Source organism: Hippocampus comes, unplaced genomic scaffold (assembly GCF_001891065.2).
Source record: "Hippocampus comes isolate QL1 unplaced genomic scaffold, H_comes_QL1_v1.1 scaffold91, whole genome shotgun sequence".
NCBI classification, from domain to species: Eukaryota; Metazoa; Chordata; class Actinopteri; order Syngnathiformes; family Syngnathidae; genus Hippocampus; species Hippocampus comes.
In genome coordinates this window covers 1,878,378-1,900,141 of record NW_017805034.1, presented here as the reverse complement: position 1 = coordinate 1,900,141, position 21,764 = coordinate 1,878,378, and the positions used below count along the sequence as shown (strand labels likewise).

The 21,764-nt window shown below is 42.5% G+C and overlaps 3 protein-coding genes across 4 annotated transcripts in view; 2 read left to right on the top strand and 1 right to left on the bottom strand.

Moving 5' to 3' along the window:
• slc39a11 (solute carrier family 39, member 11) overlaps window positions 1-13,016 on the bottom strand; it is a 62,275-nt gene extending 49,259 nt beyond the window's left edge. Inside the window, exon 1 of the mRNA XM_019863505.1 lies at window positions 12,931-13,016. The gene's annotated coding sequence lies outside the window, so the exon portion shown is untranslated. The remainder of the gene's footprint in view (window positions 1-12,930) is intronic.
• Window positions 904-8,526, top strand: sstr2a (somatostatin receptor 2a). Its single transcript, XM_019863500.1, has 4 exons — window positions 904-1,240; window positions 2,491-2,978; window positions 4,132-4,457; window positions 5,540-8,526. The coding sequence occupies exons 2-4, from the start codon at window positions 2,588-2,590 to the stop codon at window positions 5,969-5,971; spliced, it is 1,149 nt and encodes a 382-aa protein (XP_019719059.1). The 5' UTR covers window positions 904-1,240; window positions 2,491-2,587; the 3' UTR covers window positions 5,972-8,526.
• Window positions 13,017-17,271: 4,255 nt separating the features above from the next.
• On the top strand, window positions 17,272-20,977 carry tnfrsf13b (TNF receptor superfamily member 13B). Of its 2 annotated transcripts, XM_019863510.1 has the most exons (5): window positions 17,280-17,512; window positions 18,123-18,250; window positions 18,464-18,580; window positions 19,304-19,570; window positions 19,645-20,977. In XM_019863510.1, exons 2-5 carry the CDS (start codon window positions 18,136-18,138, stop codon window positions 19,899-19,901), a joined length of 756 nt encoding a protein of 251 aa, XP_019719069.1. In that variant the 5' UTR covers window positions 17,280-17,512; window positions 18,123-18,135; the 3' UTR covers window positions 19,902-20,977. The 2 variants fall into 2 exon arrangements, with proteins under 2 accessions (XP_019719071.1, XP_019719069.1); XM_019863512.1 differs by lacking the exon at window positions 18,464-18,580 and having other exon boundaries at window positions 17,272-17,512.
• The last annotated feature ends 787 nt before the right edge of the window (window positions 20,978-21,764 follow it).

Here is a 21,764-nt window from a genome sequence, read left to right as displayed (position 1 = left end):
CATGAAGGAGTCATGGCGTAATGTCGAAAAAAAAAAACTCCTTTCAACTCTGGATTTTCATGGAGCTTGGTCATTTTACAGTGGATGACAGTAGTTTTTAGACCCAAATTTTAAAACGTGCCTAATATGCCATGTATGGCTTTCCCCAAAATTATCAGAGCCGCAGATTTTTTTTTTTTTTGTGTCTCTTCCACTAACACTTCCAATTCCATCACTCCAAACTTAACGTTGCGCTTGTGCTGCACCCATGTTCTCCCCATGCCTGGGTGGGTTTTCTCTGGGTACTCAGGTTATCTCCCACATTGCGAAAACATGCATGGTAGGTTAATGGAACACTCTAAATTGGCACCTATGTGTGAATGTGAGCGCAAAAGGTTATTGGTCGATGTGTTCCCTGCGATTGGCTCGCAACCCGTTGAGGGTGAATCCTGCCTACTGGCCGAAGATAGCTGGGATAGGTTCGATATGCTTTGTTTCTATCGTAAATGTTTGGAGTTTGGCTTATATTTGAGTGTGCTCAATATTTGGGAAATTACGGTCGCGGACTTTCAAATCATATCAATGAAGAATTTTTATTGATTTATTTATTTTTAGAAGTAAATAGATGTACAAGTTTGGGAATGAATTAAACTTAAACCAGGCATGAAAGTGGATTTGGTGGAAATCCAGAATTCTACACGCACGTAGTTAAAAAAAGGTTTTCTCATGAGAATTTGACCCTGGTTCAGATAATATCTATTTCGTCCGAAGGGTATTGATCTCTCTCTCTCTCTCTCTCTCTCTCTACATATATGTCCCTCTCTCCCTCTCTCTCTCCCTCTCTCTCTCGCTCCCCCCCCGAACGCCCCTCTATCTCTCTCCCCCCCTCTCCCTCCTTCTCTCACTCTCCCCCCCAGTCGCAGTCTTGCGCGCACACTGTCACCGTGACACACTCGTCGCTTCGCCTCTCCACCAACACTTTGCTCGCTGAGGTTTATTTCAGCATAAGAACATTTGCAGCCGCTAAAAAAAAACAAAACAAACAACAACAACCAAAAAAAAAAAGACTTAAGAGACAGCTCTCGCGGGTCGTGATGAGGGTGCATCGTGGCTGCTAGAACCGCTGGAGCCGCGCGCAACAGAGAAGGAGCAGGTGGATGGATGGATGGACGCAAGGAAGGACGGATGGACGCGCTCCGTAAAGACACCTTGGCAGTTGGCGCGACGGACTTGATACAAGGAGGACATTTTCCATTTCAAAGTAAGTCTGTCCGGTGAATACATCAAACAGAGTCAAATATATAATCATGCCAAAGCGTTTTCTAAGACAAAACCGGTTGAGGAAAAATGAATTTGAAAAACTGAAAAGTCCTATTAGTTGACATGAAGTCATGGATCTGCATTTTATGTCTTGAAGCCCACCAATAGTATCGCACCGGCCACATTGATGCCGTAGCATTGTGGATTATGTGACTGCTAATTTAATTATATCGATGGACTTTCCCGTCTGAGGTCCCCAGTGACGGCACAGTATCAATCCCCCCGGGTGGCTGGCAAAGATTGCTCTAAGCGTGCCAAAAATATCACATATTATCATAAAAAAAAACACTCAAACTGCCACAGTACATGGATTTCCCTGAAATATTTCTTCTCTGCGGAGCTGTTGAGGGGCTGAATGTGTCTTAGAACAATATGAATAATTGAATTTATGGCTGGCGAGATTGAGTCAAATTATGTTCGATTGTCATTCGTACCGCTCAGGTACTGGAACATTCGCACACGTTTTTACTTTGCAAGTCCCCTTTGACATCCTCACAAATTATTTGAATGTCACGATTTTTCTTTATTTAAAAAAAAAAAAAAAAAAAAAAAAGCATATCTAGCATTTTTCTTTTTCAATATGGCGCTTTCTATATGAGCTGTCACTCATGTAATGAAGTCAGATGTCCATAAAAGTGAAAATAGGGAAATTCATTTCTTTCTGGTGGATTTAAAAATAAATCAAGTCTTGCATCCAGTGTGGCGTACATATGACGTTATAAATGGTTGAACCAATACTGGTATTCGTGGGTATTTAACGGATGCGCAAAAAAAAAAAAAAAAAAAAATCACGACTTCTCCCTCAACTAGGATGGCAGATCCTCCCACAGTGTCGGAGCTGTTTGTCCCCAAGATCGATTGAATAAACATTTGTCTCCGCAAAGCTGCACAACGCCCTCGTCTCTCGAACCTGCCTGTTTGCATGTATGCACGCTACTACATCAAGCCCTGCCCTCGATGCTTTGACCCCTGGCGTTGGGTTTACGGTTTTGGTTTGACAGCGAGAGCGGCGGTGGAAATGAATGATTTAGGTTGCGAGTCGTTGAAAATTGCACGAAACGGTAGCTCGCAGGGAGCCAAGTCGACCGCTCGTGAGAATCTGAATTTGGCCCTGAGCAGCGATCTTATCAGTAACTATTTTATTATGACCGTCATTCATAATACTTGTCTCACTTTGTCATCTCTTCCTAGATGTGTTCCTCCCTTCGTCTGCAATGTGATACCCGTGGTTCCTTGTACACCGCCAAGCCCCTCGGCCGCATTTGAGCTAACTTTTGACTCGGCGATCATGGCGTTGGATCAATGGTCTTTCCTCTCGCCTCCACCGAACATGACGATACCCGAGCCACTCCTATACGACAGCTACCTCCAAGGGAACGAGTCAGACCTGGACCTGAACCTGACGGGAGAGACGAGGGAGCCCCACCAGGACAAGACCAGCTCAGTCGTCATCACCTTCATTTACTTTATGGTGTGCGCGGTGGGGCTCTGCGGCAATGCCCTGGTCATCTACGTCATCCTACGCTACGCCAAAATGAAAACGGTGACCAACATCTACATCCTCAACCTGGCCGTGGCGGACGTGCTGTGCATGATGAGCCTGCCGTTCATCGCCTTGCAGCTGGCGTTGGTGCACTGGCCCTTTGGCGAAGCGCTATGCAGAGTGATCATGACTGTGGGTAGGTGGATGGCCGAGCACGCTTCACAGAGCAGCCGTACTTTGCTTGAGCAAATAGCCACTTTGTGGCGCCGCAAGAGGTAAATGCTTGAAAAAATATATATATATTTGAAAGGAAATGGTTCGGTGAAAGCTGTGGAGTCTACCGGTTGGAGACTGCAACGGGAAATTACTTTGAAGAATTGTCTGAAAGGGGAAACTGTGAGAGGGCTTAATGATGGAAAGCACTTCAAAATATATTCATCCATTCATTCATTCATTTTCCGATCCGCTTCATCCTCACAACGGTCGCGGGCATGCTTTGAGCCCATCCCAGCCGTCATCGGGCAGTAGGCAGGGGGGCACCCTGAACTGGTTGCCAGCCAATAGCAGGGCACGCAGAGACGAACAACCATTCACACTCACACCGAGGGACAATTTAGAGTGTCCCGTTAATCTATGGTGCATGTTTTTGGAATGTGGGAGGAAACCAGAGTACCTGGAGAAAACCCACGCAGGCTCGGGGGGAACATGCTAACTCCATAAAGGAAGGCCGGAGCCGAAATCGGACCCTGCGCACTGTGACGCCGACACGCTAACCAACCGACGAACGGGCTGCCATATATATATATATATATATATATATATATATATATATATATAACTCAATCACAAATTAATTACACGTTTTATCTGTTCTCTATTCTTCGTGTACAAACAAATATTATACAAAAATAGTTTCATTGTTTTGTTGATGAACATAAAAGTGCACAAATATGTTTACCTCATACGAATATTATTGTATTTTTTTTTAGCTCATGCACAGGGGCGCATGTGCTTGTATAATCCTTCCTCAAAAATAAAAATAATCATATATTTTCGAGATTTCTGGAACGTTCGGTTCACCAAAATAGTCCACTTGGCTGTCAGTTTCATGACACAGAGTCTTGGATTAAAAGACCAAAAAATCCTTCCTGCTACTTTAAGTACACGTTGTCACCCAGGAGTGTTCTTGGCAACATCTTTTCTCCATAAAGTTAAACAATTGCTTGAAATTAAGTGCCTAATATTCACACTTCCAACTCAGTGAGTCATCAGTCTGCTATGCTTCATTTGCAATTCATCGAATAAAAACGTGCAAGTGACTCCCGACTGTATCTGTTTCTCCCCCTTAGACTCTCTCAATCAGTTCACCAGCATATTTTGCCTGATGGTGATGAGCATCGATCGATACCTGGCTGTGGTTCACCCGATTAAGTCGACAAAATGGCGGAAGCCCCGGGTAGCCAAGTTAATCAACCTGACAGTGTGGGGAGTGTCACTGTTAGTCATCCTACCTACTATGATCTTCAGCGGTCTGGACAAGGTACCGGTTTGTGGGATCGTTTGGCCCGAGCCCCAGGATTTCTATTACACCGCCTTCATATTTTACACCTTCTTCATTGGATTCTTCCTCCCGCTGGCCGTCATATGTCTGTGTTACCTGCTCATTATCGTCAAGGTAAAAACATCCTTTCTACACAAGTACTTAATTTTGTTTTTGTTTTGTTTGCTTTGCTTGTCAACTTATAATTGGTGTTGGGAATCGAAACTATTGAGCCAGCTGCCGCGGTCGATCATTGATCTCTGTTTGCAATCGAGCAGCCTCATCGAACACTGTCGAGAATATGCGTCACGTCGGACTATGAGCTCAATTTCGGATTTCAGCCCTTGAAGAGTCGCCCTATTGCTACATTCAAACCAGGAAGTTTAGAAGTCATATTGCAGATGTGTTTTTGTAACCCCCCCCGCCCCACACCCCCCACTTTTCATGCACCCTGTAACCTGATAACATGCTAACCGCTGTCCCTGAAAGGGTTAAGATCAGGGGTGTCAAACTCATTTTTGTCACGGGCCACATTGTAGTTCCGGTTTCCCTCGGAGGGCCGTTATGAATTTGGGAAACCTTATAAATGCTGAATCCCCTCCACATATTACATACACAGCGCGCAAAAATTTCTGGATAATTAGTTTTCAGATCAGAAGTAATGAATAATGACCTTTATTGTGGGTTACATATGACAATTGGAAATTTTGATTCAGACATTAGCAAGCATCATGGAACTTGACAGCCTTGATTTGCTTTCGTGGGCCACATAAAATGATGTGGCGGGCCAGATCTGGCCCCGGGGCCTTGACTTTGACACCAGTGGTTAAGATGATGATGTTTTAAATGCTTCATATTGAGAACTGTATGAATACTGTCAGAACAGTGCAATCGTGATTAGCCTGCCTGTCTCACAGTTCAGAGTTGGCATGTTACGCCCGCGCTTGTGTGTATTTCCTCCCACTTTCCAAAAAATCACACAAGACTAAATTCTCCATAGGTGTAAATAACATCAAATGCGCCCTGCGATTGGCTGGCAACCAGTTCAGGGTGCACCCGCGCCTCTTGTCTAATGTTCGCTGGGAAAGGCTCCAGATCGGTAATTAGGACAAGTGGGATAGATGACGGATGAATTCATGAATAAATTGCGGTTTATGGTTCATGTAGCCATCAGCGGCTTGAAGGGTTTGAGGAGCTGACAGTTTGCCCTTTCCCAGGTGAAATCGTCGGGCATGCGAGTGGGTTCAACCAAGCGCAAACGCTCCGAACGCAAGGTGACGCGGATGGTCTCCATCGTGGTCGCCGTGTTCGTCCTCTGCTGGCTGCCCTTCTACATCTTCAACGTCACCTCGGTAACCAGCTCCATCAACCCGACCTCCGTCGCGAAGAGCACCTTCGACTTTGTGGTGGTGCTGGGCTACGCTAACAGCTGCGCCAACCCCATTCTCTACGCCTTCCTGTCGGACAACTTCAAAAAGAGTTTCCAGAAGGTGCTCTGTCTCAAAAAAGTGACGGGCCTGGATGAAATGGATCGCAGTGACAGCAGGGCGGACAGGAGTCGGATGGTCAACAACGCGCTGATCATCAACGCCAACTTGGAGGCGCACAATGCAGCGCTGCTCAATGGAGAGCTGCAGACCAGCATTTGAGGGCAGGGGAAACGGACGGCCAATGCAGACCGAGAGACTGAGCGTCTGTTCGCGCGACTGTCAAACTACCCAGAGATACGGAGGACTGACGCAATAGCCGATCGTCCTATGGACTCTGGCACATGAAGTGAGTCAAACCTCCCGGTAAACAGTTTCACAACAGAGTCGGGAGAAAGTACGTTGACCCGAGCTTACAACTGTCCGACTGGATGAGGCAACGTGATCTCAACGACCCTGAACACTGAATAACACGCAGCAAGCATCAAACGTTAAGTTTGCACCGACGCTGACGTCACCGTTGGCAAACGAGGACTCGCGTTGGGCGAATTGTGACGCCTGGATCTGCTGATAGTGGGGCTGCTTTACTCCTTAATTGTCTGTGAGGAAGAAACGACCCTTTTTTGGTGGGAGATGTTTGGAAACACCATGTCATTAGGGCACTGTTTTCATTCAAGGGGAGGCATGCTGAGGAAGCCAAACATTTTAGTGGACGACGGCCTAGCAAACCTCGAAAGATAAAACTCAAACCCAGAGAAAATAAATAAGGAATAATGATATACGGTCATGGTCTGTTACACCAGCCCGCTCGTTAGAAAATGATGAGAGAAACAAAATGGCAAAGCCTTCGCAACACTACGCTGATTTCCCCAACGACGAAGGTTTGCTGGCGACTTGCCGAGGAATGCCGCACTGATCCGTAAACTCTTCCGCGGTGCGATGGTGAAAGACATTGGCAAACCTCGCTGGATTCAAAGCAGCTTGCGCTTGTAAATACGAACGGGATTTTTGGTTTTTTTGCCATCCTGGCGCATGTGCATACATGGGTGGGCCACTCGAAAAAGGTCAGTCAAATGTTTCCCTGCTGTGGCATGTCCGTTGGAACCTTTCAACGGCATACTTGACATTTTGCCGAAACTCGCTTCTTTCCGTCAGTGTGTCGCATTTTTTTTTTTAATTTTAATTTTTAATGCAGTGCTCAGTTTTGAAATGTTAAATCATGACGATGTAAAGGTTCCTCTTCACGGTGATCAGCCTCTCGATGGCTTTAGCCTTCGCACATACCGACTGAAGTCAGTTTATGCCAATGAGTAAAACGCGATACGGTACGGGCACTTTGGTATACGGATTAAACGAAGAGTTTGAGTTATTGATCGAATGTTCTCGTTATCGACAACATCTTTGCGTGTACATGTATAATGTCTGAATTACAGAACATACTAGTTTCACCATGACCAAATTGACGCATCTGTATGCTCTATTGAAACAGTTTTATTGGACCTTAACCGTGTACTGAATAGTTTCATTGGGCCACCTGAATCACGTATTGAATTTAATACTGTGCCCCATTTCCGCAGTGGAGATCAATCCAATGTCGAGGCAAAATCTTTGCCGGCCCCCTCAAGACACATCAACCATAATTTGATGGGATGAGGGATTTGTCGGGCTTTCCCGGTTGCCTCACATGATCGCAGATGATGCTTGATGGCTACATCACTGGCATTAGCGCACGGATTATGTGGCGCGTCAAAGCAAAATCAAACTAATGCAATTGAGGAACAAGTTTCATTCGTTTTTGGTCAAAATAGTTTATCGGTGTATCCGAGCTAAAACATGCCCTGGCTCAAACTGATCCAGGAAGATTATTGCTGTTCCTGAGAAACAGATCTAACAGAAAGGTTCATAATATTGTATGCCTAGCAGAGCTTTCAGAGTATAATGGGCCCCGAGTTTTGGAAACCTTGCTTTGAACGATCAAATATCTGATCAACCTGATTTTGTAGTCACATTTCTGCTTCGATATTTCAGCTATTTTTGAAGACAACATAACGTAACCGCCGTCCCCGAAATGGTTAAATCGGTTTCACAGAAAACATATCCAACTGTATCACTGAACTTTGACCATTTTCTCCCAATCATCATCTTCCCATCAAGCACCAATGCAAAGACATCTTTTGAATGACATTCCTTTATCTATATTTTAATACTGCCTGGTTTTCAATTCAAAGCATTGTAGAATTTGTTTTGTGTTGAGAAAACGATGTCGAGTCCCAAATGACCATCGCCGGACCAAAACTCACCCACGCCCCCGATGACTCATCTCGGAAAATAGACGTGGACCTTTGCCCAACCAATATTGTTCAAAGTCATCACAACAGCCTGCATTTTGGACGGGAAAAAAAAAAAAGCAACCTAAATACGATTGCTCAATTAGCTATTGGCGTGTACCGTGACTACTTCTTTCATGTCAATGAGAATATTTTCTGAGAGTCTGGTAGGGAAAACAGGGTCATCCTGCCATGTCGGGGTGACTTTGTAGCAGATTGCTGATTTCATTCGGGACTCATCCATCGGTGAAAAAAAAAAAAAAAAAAAGATGGGTGGACAAGCTCGATTTATTTTATATACTGCACCAGACGCTGCGGTTGTATTTCTTACGTGCAACGATGACAAATGTGACAGCTGATTGTGCCAGCCAGCTAATATATTTCGAACCAAAAACATCCGCCCCCCCTCCTCCAGAAGTATTTTTGGTCATGTATTTGGGGGGGGGGGGGCATAAAATGATGAATACAAGGGATCCAAATTATGGATGAGATTGATATCACAGGTATGTATGGAACTCTGCGTTTTTTTTTGTTTTGCTTTTTTTTGCTGTTGTTTGCACACCGGGAGGCTACATTTGGGCTCAATCCAGCTTGGTCTGAATAGTAAGTGGTTTTACACAATGGAGCACAAGCTTGTACGTTTGCATAATAATGCGCGCAGATGACGATGACTGGCTCCATTCAATGCATCACACAGATGTAAACCTCCCCGCAGCATCCTTGTCCCTTAAGCATTCAACCGCATAACAGGACTCAGGGGAAGGGGGCGTTTGTGCTGAAATGTTCCACGACAGGCTGTGTGGTGAATCTATTCTTCGGTCGAATGCCTTTCTGTATAGAAAAAAAAACAATTATTTTAGTCATATATATATATATTTTTTGGGGAGTGTGATCCATTATCAATCATTATTTCCAATTACTTCGAATCCCCTTTGTGCACTCCCCTTTTTGCCCCCCCCCCCCCCCCATTTGCTTTGCATGCACAGAGTCATGTAAAATGACAAATGTCTCGTGAAGGAATTTGAGTGAACCATTCCAAAAAAAAAAAAAAGCACCAAGACTTTCCATGCCGTTGGGTTGTTCGGTCATAATGTACTCAATGGGCCGTTGTGACGTTGAATTCACTTTGACAAGGTAGTTTGAACCAAAACTAATGTTAATGTAGCACAATACTACCGGTATGTTGCATGTAGAGACCCAGAGCTTTTTTTTTTTTTTTTGGTGTACAAAGAAGTCTTAAATATCTCTCGAAATGAGGTCATGTTATCAAAGAATTTTCCATGCATTCGGTCAGATTTACATGTAGCTCGATGACTCACTGTTGCACACTTCAACACCATCTGCGTAAAAGGGCGTTCGTCTAGATGTCTGGCTACCAATGTATAGTGTAAAAAAACGTGAGGAAGAAGCCAAGGCTTTCTTGCCTTCTAGTGTTTTTTTTTCTTTTGTAATATAGCTATTTGTGAAGGGCTACACAGAGGATGCACTATTCAATATTAAGTCTGTATTGTATACAGTAATTATGAAGAAAAAAAAACATGACTTAATCTTGTATTGGAAGGGGTTGCACAGCTCATCCTATGGGCTTTATTTTCATAGACAGTGCGTCTGTGCCAATCAAGGGTTGGTTGGGGGTCGTATGTAGCTCTGGACATTTGACAGTTACAAGCAGCTGGCGATTGATCACAGTGTTTGTCACCTTAAATCGACTGCAAAGAGTGGCACAAAAGAATGAAAACGACGGAGATTATTTAAATTTAGAAGCATAAGGGACGATGTCATTTACACACACACACACACACGCACAGCACGATGCATGCACACACTAAACACACACACTACTAAATACTACTACAACTAAAGAGCGTGGAAATAGTAACGTTTGTCAAATGTAAAATTGTAACAGTGTTGATGCTTGTAAATACATTATTTTGCTATCACAATGTCATTGTTGCTCTTATTTTCGAGGAAATGGACTTCATATATTTGACACGTCACTAAAGCAAAAAATTATTGGGCATTGGAGTACATAAAATATAACTTTTCACAAAAAGCTTGCTTTCTACATTTTTTTAAGTCCAAAATAGGTCAAAGCAATCCATATTCCACAACTGATTACGAAATAAGGTAAAAACAAACATTTTGGTGGGATGAAAAAAATAGTGTCATTTTTCATTTGGTAGTTTCTATGGTTACATATTGATAAATCGTAATATTCTGTGTGTCTTGACCGATCTGTCAGAATGCTCAAAATTGGCCGAGACTCAATAGGATCTAATTTTTTTCCAAATGGTTGGCACTGAAAAAGCTTTGATAAGCCATGATGGAAGTAACTGTTATCACTCTCACAGCAGCGTAGCCCTCCCTATCACAGATGTGCCAGCGTGCACTGGTCTTCTTTTTAAATGAAGAACATCGGGTCTAACCCTGTCTCTGCAAAGACAGACGGAGGATTTATGCCAGTCACGAAAATATAGACCCCTATGTTGCACCAACCACATCGCAGTGACACAAATTTTGTCGTTCGGTGTCAATTTTCATTCGACTTGTATTCAAGACCGTGGGAGCTCCGAGGTTCATCTTCCAAATATTTCGAGAAAAATACGATGTGCAAACCACGATCGCTCCGCAAAACTTCATCGAATCTCATTCAAATTTCAGCTCCCGAAAGGGCTAAAAGCAGCGGCGTGACCATCTTTCTAAGTAGGGTGAAAGACCACTTCTTGGAAAAGTCGTCGTGATGATTCATTGCAATCTTTGTCAGTTGAAAACAGTCGAGCAGAAAATCGCCGTCCAATGGATTGACGTTGCATAACGCTGGCCTAGTGGTTATCGAATCTGCTTAGTGGTAAGCATGCCTGGCTGACAGATGAGGTTCAAATGTGATCTCCGGCCTTTGTGCCACATTCCCAAAACATATCTGTGAGGTGAAATGAGGGCACTAAAATGTCCACGCAGCAGGTGCGTGTAAATGGTCGTTGGTCTAGAAATATATGCTACCGATACGACCGGCTGGCGACCAGCTTGCCATAAACAGCAACAAACAAACAGCGCATTTGTACCCTCCTGCTATCTTTCCAGTTTGTTCAAACTCATTCAGTACCAGCCAATTCTAGACCAAGTCTGAAAAGATGTTTAAAAACGTCTTTGGGAGTGAATGAGTTAAACATCCTCAAAGAAGGTGAACTATAGTTTATTTCAATCGAACTTGACAGTACAATTATTTCTCCTTCAATGACTTCCTGTGGCAAAAATTGTTTAGGTATGACAAGAAGTCAATCAGAGTCACAGAATGGATCACGTTCAACGTCGGGAGGCTCCACTTCTCCATGCAGTGAGTTGACTCACATGACATGTAATATCGGTGTACATCAAGCAACAATGTTTTTCCCCCAAAGGCCTTGGTACAAACACACGATGAGCAAAACCGAGTCGTACATGTCATTTTCCCCAGAATAAATTGTTTGTGATTGAACGCAAACATTTGTGATGACAAAAATTATGGTCGGGCAGGACAATCTAATGTCCTTTTTTTTTTTTCTGCGATTAAATCAAAGGCCACTTGCTGCTCTCATGGTGGATTTGATTGACTTTAGGAGATTCATCGTGTTCACTATTTGAACTGCATCGGATGCGAAAATGTCTCGATTGTGTTTTGAACGTGTTAATTTCATGCTGAAGTGCTTTTAAATGCATCGCATCCTCATTTATGGTTGCCGGGGCCATGAATAATTAAACAAATGACTCTTAAGGGACAAACAAGTGCCCTAAGATCCCCCTTGAAGCAGACCTTAAACTTGGAGCTCAAAGCAGCAAAGTAATCGCGGCACTGCGACTGTACTCATTATATATATTTAACTTACATTTGAATATTGAACGGTGGTTCGACCTTCACTTTTCGCAAAAATAAATCATTTCAATTCATTCTTGCATCAAGTCTTCAATGTCGCGTTTTCAAGTTCAAAACGACTGACGGAGATGAGCACTTTCACCGATTCAAAGGGTTTAAGACAGCCTTTCTTTCATTGAATATTATCGGTGGTCACTAATGCGGTGCCCGCGGGGCCCGGGGGTGGAGGATCCCCGCGATGCAGCAGAGGAGACAAACGCAACGATGAATGCAAATGTCTACCATTCGCCCATATAAAATACAATATATGTAAAATGATTCATTATATAAAACATATAAAATACAGCATATTCAAATTGTGTAAGATGCACCCTTGTGGAATAAAAAAACATGAATGCAATTGTTAACTGTCCGCCATTAACAAACTACGCTGTGTCCCATTTCACTCCATAAAAAATGAACAAGGGCTTCTAAATTCACAAGTCAATGTCTTGAACAAAGTCATTTTGAAAAAGTTCGAAATAATGTACTTATCTCAACTCACCGCAACATTATTTAGTAGGCGCTTTTACAAGAAAAAAAAAAAACAGCTGGTTAAAAAAAATGCATTTGTCCAAATAAAGAAATGCCCGAGGCCACCGGCCACTATGAGCAAGGCGAGATGAATGTAACGATAATATCAAACGCTATATGGTTTGAAGCATCTATGCTGAAGATATTCTCAGCCATGCACATGAAGACAAGCCGGCTTGACACTTGACATGCACGAGTGAACCCTTTTCTCTCGTGCTGAGTTGCCCCGATGAGTGTGACTCACGACTCTTCCTGCCGCCAGGAAAGCGAGCAAATGTTATGGGGGTAATGAATGGCGGGGGTGCTTGTGGCTGTGCTATTCTATTGTAGCGGGTGAGCAGAGGAAGATGAGATGAAAGTGACTCTCATTTGTATAACCAAATCGGAAAAAAAAAAAAAAGGCTTTTGTGTGTCAGCGTCAAACGTCTTACCTGCTTCTTCCAGTTCTTGCACCCTCTGAGAGTCAGACATCTCTGCGTTATGCTCTTTCTTGCCCTCGTACTGTCTTCGTGCAGCTCTCTCCACCTTTAACGGACATTCAAGTGTTATGGAAGGAAGTCGATATAAAGCTTCAACATACATAAATACATTTCCAAAGGTTAATACATATGTCCATCAGTGGAAAAGCAGATATTTTTAAACAGTGCATGACAAGGTGTGCTATCAGCTATTGGCATGCTAGCAGGTTAGCTAACGATAACGCGGGTTTTTAGCTCGTGTTTTGGCAATGACAACGATCTCAGCGGCCTGTTCTCACTCACTCGCACATGGGCAAAGTGTGCTCACTTCAAGCAGTTTGTAAAAAAAATAAATAAAAGTGGAGCTCAGTTGTGAACCTTGCTTGCCTATTTGTTAAGCTGCATTGCTTCCAGTAAATCTCAGGGTTGTAACGTAAGGAGATGGTGAACTGATTGCGCACAACTCTAAATTGTGACTTGCCTGTTTGTGTACTGGGGGATGGGGGGCATTAAAAGACTGCTTCAAATGCTGCATTTTAGCAGGGCCGTGAAAGATGGACCACAAAATAATGGGGCAACACTAATTTATTAAAGTCGTCTGAGTTCTGTTGTGTGTTAATAAAAGTCAAATCATGTCTGGCCAACAAAATCATCAATTATCTGACTTTCAAGTAGATCACGCATGCTTAACTTAATCATACTTTTTTTTTAAATTGAAATGACGTAAAGGTCACCATAACTTTACAGTCCGTTTGTCTTTGCGACTGCCAGTAATTTTCATTACGCATTATAAAAATAGACACTGCACTGACCATGAACGCCCACTTTAGTGTTTTACGATGAAAAAAAAATGGAAGCTACATGGTTGTTATGGACACACTCAGACTTAACATATCAATGAGGTGCCTCTGCTGTATTGCGCACTCGTGTAAAAAAAAAAAAAAAAAAAAAAAGATGAAGGCGCATTGTGGCAAGCAATAACCAAATAAACAAAAGGCAAGTTTGCCTGCATGCTAGAAAACAGAACCAAATACCAAATTATGATCGTGCTGATGTCCTTTAAAATAAAAAAAGCCCGTGGAAGCGGGCAAGAGTCTTTTGAATCCACCACAGATGCCCTTGTGGAGTAATAAAACGAAAACGCAAGGGGGGGGGGGGTGGAAGAGAAAGATGCTGTGTGATCTCAGCGTGTGGTTTTGCGTGCTTTGATCTCGCATGCACATGTTTGATGGCAGGATTTATGAGACAGCCTTCATCTCGTCGAACGCTCTTCTACTTACAACCTACTTCGTGATGTCACCTGCCATTTATATTTAATGTGTGGCTGCACAGTCAATTTATGGACCAGGTAAACAATATCGCAATAAAGCGATTGAATTAAAGCATCGTTACGGTTATGTGCGGGGATTAAAAAAAGTGATAAATTTACCGGGTTCTGCAAGTCAATTCGATGCGTAACAGCTGACCTTCATCAACGATTAAGGTTTAGAAAATGGTTTGCGGCACAATCCGCACAAATTAAACGCAAATCAAATTTCAATGCAGGTAGGAATTGAAGCTTTAGAAGATTCTCCTTTGTTCAATTACTCTATTCAAACAAAATGAGCGTCATGGCGCATGTCATTGAACACCCTTTGATGAAAAAAGTTTTTAAACAAAAAAATAACACGACAAAAGGTCTGAACGAAACGTAATGGCGCCATCTACTGGCGGGATGATGCACAATAAGAATGACAAACCTTCGACTGGAGTGGCTCTAAACTTCACAATACAGTGATATTGACGTTGTGGAGTACACGGCACTTAGTTTTTTGTCCCAGTGAGAGAAGTCAGACGCGCTCATGTTCCCGTTGGTGTGTCTTTCGATGTAATTGACATCACATGAGCTCGTCAAGCACACACAAGACTTAAACTGCTCCCTTCTAGGGCCGGTCGTGTTTGTGTGGCCCACACAAACAATTGACTGGTAAAATGCTTTCAATTTGTCAAGTTAGCTTTTCTGCACAATTAATTGTTCAACTTGAATGGGGGTCTTTGCCTTTTATGAGTAAGTCGATCCGCAGCTCACTCGAAGCCTTTCGTGCGTCGTGCGGTCACTGCAGCCGGCAAACTTTTCAAAGACTGAAAGCCTTGAGGAGAGAGTTGCCCATCGGTCAGTACTGTGGACGCAAAAGAGTACTCCTCCCGTTTGTCTCCTCATGACTCGAAAGTGCAGGAATCTTTAACTACATCCAGCTTTTGGGTCATGTGAAACTCACGGGAACAGTGAAGGGACTGAAGTGCAAACTGATCTCGAGACTCCAATAGGCCATTGAAAAAAAAACTGCTGCAATCCCCGCCCCAAATTCCACCCAATTTCACTCCCACCAATCACGGCGCGACACTAATTTGCAGAACCAATCGAATTACCCTCATATGCTAAACCAAGCCTACTTTAACATACCAACCAATCACATTGCCTTGAATCTGTACACCTCACGAATCAGATCACCTAATTTGCATAACCACTCCCAATTGTTCACCAATCACAGCATGTTATCCTAATTGCTTAACCAACATCCACAGCCATCAGCGGATCATTAAACATTATTCCGGCCTTGCCACACCCAGTTTCCAATATTTTTAGGAGTTAAGGAGTGTGACGTCAGGTCACGATGGCACATCGTAACTGCCACGCATCAGGAATGGTTTGACAACTATACGCGCGTCGATAAACCCTGTGCACAAAATGTACCGAAATACACGCTTCTCCCTCTAAAAGCCAGATAGCTATCAAACGCTTGATGCAGTGGGTCAAAGGCAAGGTGGGGATTTCAAACACTTGAATTCTTTCATAATCCACGTTGGTTACATTTCATCCCGTTTGGAGCCTCCATTCGTTGTTTAAACCACCGAAAAACATTTTTTTTTCCTGGCATGAATATGACCATCGATCTTAAATTGCTGCTAATCTGCATCAGCACTCCGTTGCTCACTAAAATGCCTTTATTCACAATATATGACCAAAAACAAGCCCACAACTACAACCCGATTGATTTTCTTAAATGCTGAACTACCTAAAATTTAACATGAAATTCATGTTTTCAAACACTGCGGGATGTCTCCACCTGCTGGCAAAAGTGGTGTACTTCCGCATATTAAGACCGTTTTGTTTTGTTTTTGGTTTTGTTTCCCCGTGTTCATTTCCCCCCATTTTACTCGATTGTGTTTAGCACTGCTATTTACAGAATCAGCGCATACGTTACAATTTGGGGCAAAGATATTTACTCGCGGTCGATGTCATTTTGATCCTTGACCGAAAGCAGCTTTTTTAGCAACTTCTCCATTGACTGTCAGATATTATTTTACAGCAAAAGCTCTTCATCCATTTGAGGGGATGCATTCATATTTATGAATTCAATGACCATTTACATCCTTTTTTCCAGTCAGTGGTTTGTTGTAAAAAACAAAACTAAACTTTTTGCAACTTGTCACCACACACTTTCCGGTCTGTTCTCAACAGCTGGGCTACAGCATGTGAAAAATCGGTCCATACAGGAACCTCCTCTTTACACGTGTCCCTATATTAGTCACCATTAGAAGTTCAGTTTGCATTCATTTAAATATTGTCATCCTAGACTAGACATGTTGGGTGTGTTGAATCAGGACCTCCGTTGTGACTAAATCAATGAGTCAGTTCTTACGGTTGACAAACTGGACTTTTTATCATATCATTCAGAGTTACGACTCGTGCTCGGTGTTCTCTTTAGAGCAAAGAAACAAACTGTGGAATTTCCCCCGAAACTTGAATGCAATTGTTGAGGAACTGAATTTGGTTTGTCACTTCGATTCCAGTTAGAAGTTAAGGTTCTAATAGTACCATTTTAAACAAATAACTTCCTTGTATGGGCTGGAGTGGCCAACCATAACGTTTACTTCACCCAAAATCTGCTCGCAAGAAGTCCACGAAAACTCTCTCCCCCACAAACCGAAAATCTCACATATAGATAAAATCTCTCACACCCAAAAACTCAGTCACACCACAAAACCTCTTTCGAAACAACAACGAATTGCAACAGAAAATCAAAGAACACACACACACACACACATCAAAAAGCGCAAAAAACAAACCAAAAATACGAACCTCAACAGCAAATAACAAAATCACAAAAAAAAAAAAAAACTAAACACAACAGTAAAATAAAAATCAAAAACAACAAACAAATCAGAAAACAAACCAGTAATTGCAACAGCAATTCCAGCAAATCCAAAATTTTATTTTTTTTTAAATAGCCAGAGTATATAAAGTGAAAAAAAAAAAACCCACGCAAGCATTTGGAGCACTCGCAATTTTTGACACAGAAAACTCAAGAGCTCAGATTTGAACCCAAAACCTCTGGACTCTCATGCACAATTTCTCACCACTCAGTCCCACCGTGGAACTGAATTCACACATCCCGTATATTGGGGAAGTCCCAGCCTACACCGAGAGTCAATATGCAAATGAGCCGCCAAGGTTAGAGACAGACTAGTCTCACCCGCATGTTCAAACAAGGCATCAAATTCATCTCTCAAGGTAAGACCAAAAACATCATGTGATTGCTTGGCAACACCATTTCACGCTCTGCATGTCTGAACACTACTATCTCATATTTGGGGGGGAAAATGGCTGAACTGGAAAGAAATCAATGACAACAAAGACCTTATTGGTTATAAACATCATGTGATTGCTTGGCAACACCATTTCACGTTCTGCATGTCTGAACAGTACTATCTCATATTTGGGGGGAAAATGGCTGAACTGGAAAGAAATCAATGCCAACAAAGATCTTTACCTTATTGGTTACATTTTTTGGATGAAAAAAGTGAACGCGGCAGCACAAAATGGAAGATTTTCCAATCTTACCAACCAAATTTATACATTTAAAGTAGACAACATTTCTCGAAACTCAGTGAAAGAAGCGGGGGATGGTTGGAGTCTTTCACAGCTGACCGAGCGCGTGCTTGAGAACTATGCTTGAGAACATATTTCTCAAGGATATTCATTCAGAATTGAATCGATGAGAGGAGTTTCATTTTTGACAAAAATGGCAGTTTTATCAATTACTCACTGATTTTTATTTTTTGGCATGATAATCTCAGCCAGGTACGTGTTGTGCATCCTTCTCTGTATTTGTCACTTTTAGGGAATCAGCACCAATGGGCGCCAAGTGCCCTGCGGGTCAGTACTGGGACAGTTTGATTAAAAAATGCCTGCATTGCAACGTGATGTGTCAACAGCCACTGGTCATCACCAAGTGCACCAAATACTGCGGTAAGTAAATAACGGGGCGGTAAAGGCCAGGAAGGGAAACCAAAGTCAGGTCACGTCTTCAAATAGAAAGTGTGCCATTGTTGAATCGAGCACTAAAGGTGTCCCGGCTGGTCCAGTGATAAAATAGAACGCTATCATTGATAATCAAACAATTGTGCAGAAAAAAAGTGAACTCTTCTCTTATTATTTGCTTTGTACATCTGCCCCCGTTAGTGTTAGCCAATTGTAAAACGCTGCCTGGCCACTACTATGATGGGCTTCTGATGAAGTGTGTCAAGTGTGGTGATGTTTGCGGGAGACATCCAGCAGAGTGCTTCCTGCACTGTCACGGTGAGTTTTGACTTGACCTTTGACTTCACAAACTAAGTCATTTTGAGATGGCTATCGTGGGTCATTCTTTTCAAAATAGCTCAAATTATGGAATTTTTGGCTTCATTCCAGTTTGTAAAATAATACCAGTTCTTTACATTTTTGTTTTAATTGCTATTTTTCTTTGATTAATAAAACCTATTAGTAGAACACATGAATGGCCGTTCTAGTCATTTTAATGGGGGAAATGTATTTGATAAACACTTAGCCCCTCCATCACAGAGGTTCAATTACGGACCACCCCCACGATAAGTGAAATCCGCTGTATAGAAAATTCTATGTAACTCCACCCTAAAATATTGTACACTGTACCAATCCACATTGTGTTAATAAACAAATCCATTTTTCCCCAAACTACCAAAATCATCTTCTCACAATATCCATCAATAATCAAGCTTAAAGATTTACCTTACGAAATGAACTTTCAGCCGTTGCTTTCCGTAGGTATAAAAAGCAGGATTTAAAAATGAGGTGGCATTCAACAATCTTGGGTAAAAACTTGGCTGAGCTGCCAGTACTTCCTGTTTCTTGTTCTTCTTCCTAATTTATACCTCATCAAACTAGTGTGCCATCTAGTGGTCAATAGGGTGATTAGTGTGTTATTGGGGGGGGGGGGGGGGGGGTCCTGTGTTGTGCATTTTCCATCATAAGTCCCCTTTCAATTCGTACCTTCTTCTCAATCAGCTCCCGTGACCACTAAAAAGCTCCCGGTTCAAGTGACCTCACAGCCTCGAAACGCCAGTGGGGTCTCTGTACAGACGGCCTTGGAAGACCCCTCCATCCTCCTCTATGCCCTCCTGGCCCTCTGTATGGTTCTGCTGGTGTCCAGCCTGTGTCTTGCCTTGGTCATATTCCTGAGAAGAAGATCTGAAACCAACGCCGACCGAGCGGTCGTCAAGCAGGGCCAGGGAAGTGCTCAGCGAAGAGGCCAGCTGGGTTCAAACGTCAAAGGTTAGTGTGGTGATGATACGAATGACATTTCTTTTTGGGTGTACTGTAATTTAGACACGATTTCATACTGACAGATCTCATGGCGCATGCAAGAGGTGCTACTGAGCCGTCAGATGAGTCCAGCCCCACTGAGACCTGCGTGTGCGTCCACTGCTACCCTGATCCCATCACGGTAGTCAGCAACAATAGGGCACCATCCAGAGCACCGATGGCGTACGACCAACAAGCTGTGCTACACCATGCCCTGATGCAAAATCGGTATCCCCTCTGGACACAGAACGTATCTCACACCTCCGCGTTGGAGGTACATGATGAGTCAATGGTGGGATGACCGAGACTTGATCATTTCAGGTTATTGAGAGTGCATCAATAAGCAGCAACAATGGTAGTATAGAAAATGCAATTACAATAGGGCTATTCTTCCTGGGACGAATTGAAAAATAATTCCAAATCGTACATTATTGACTGAAAACTCACCTATCTGCTGCTTTGGTGCTGAAATGTTGATAGGAGCGTCTCAGCTTCATTTTGTCAGACAAGTCAAGTTTAATTGAAAAGAGTGTTTTGCTGCTATCTGGTGGTGGCTAAAGGTAATTACAACGTTTTCTTGGTTTCACCGAAAATGGCGCAGCCTGTGTTGGTCGGGAAAAAAAATCTGGATTATAATTCTGCAATTATATTGACAATTTTTGTCAACTGAAAAAGGAGATGAAGACATGTAATTTAATATCTTCAATCATGTTCTACTTTTGAAGGGAACTCCTTTGCAGCTCCCTAAATTCATCTGAGGGATTGTTTCTTTGTGATATTTTGGTTCGCAACAGAAGTCAAATGCACTAAATAGACTTTTTCGACCACCACAATTTGAATGAATACATTTGGCTGCTTTTGGATTTTGTACCAGTGTGACTAAAACCTCTTGGGGAATCAATTTGGTCTCTTGGTCTTTGGCATCAAGGATGTTAGAAGAAATGGTCGTTGCCTGCCAAAGAGAGAAAGCCAAAAGAGACCGTTAACAAAGACAAACAACTGCAGTGCAAGGCATTTTGGAAGAACCATTTATCTGTCTTGTTCATGAGAACGAAAAAAATGCTTGCTGGACATCTTCAACTGGCTCAGGCCAGTCGAGAGGAATCAGTTCCGATAATTCTACCTTGCTTTGACATCCAGCACCACGCGACCCTCAGCAGGACAACTGCAGCAGACGTGGCAGGGATACAAAATCACAAAGACAAAGTACATTACAGATAGATTTTTTTTGTTTGTTTGTTCTTTATTTGAGTGTCTTGCCATCACTGTGCGTCCCAGTCTTTGCAGTCATTTTGTATTCAAGGAATGACTTCACAGGTCAAGACACCGTTTCGACTCCCGTGGCTGAATCCAGCGACATAGAAGAACAAAAAAAAATCAATATGGAGGTTTCACCATCTTGTCTCTTACGTACAAACTGTACATTTATATACTTTACATACATCTTCAACGTGTGAAAAGAAGGAAAACAGAAAAAAAAAAGAATATTCAGCTTGGGCAGCATGCTGAACTCAAGTACTGATTCAGTACACAAACACACACAACATACGCACGCGCACCACACGTGCATACAAACCCTTTAAACACACAAGACCACATTTTTTCTTTTTTTTTGTTTTTGTTTTAACAACCAGTTATTTTCCCCGCGGTCTTTTTCTTGTGATGAAGACGCACGCACACGCACGCACACAAACATGCAGCCAACAATAATACACTGCAGAATCAATTTGTGATCCTTTGTACATACTGTACTATTCTGAGGATACATCCCATATTGGTTCTTATTTTTGCATTTAACCACAAGCACATACCTTGAACATGAATATACAGTATGTTTCTAAACTGCCCGAGAATTATGTACTTATAAAGAAAACTTCACACAACCCCCCCCCCCCAAAAAAACAAAAACAAAAAAAAAAAACAGCTATTCTAACTAAACACAAAGCTGCCATAGCAGCATTTTCAGGTGGGTGTAGTTAGCTCTTTTTCTTTTTTTTGCGTATATAAAACAACACGGCACAATGAAACACGGACGGACGACGTGAAAGTGAATGCAAAAAAAAAAAAAAAAAAATCTGTAAACGAATCCTTTTTGAATTACAGTATTGATATAAAAATATAATATTTACTGAGTAACATCTGCCCCTGCAACCGTTGGAAGCAG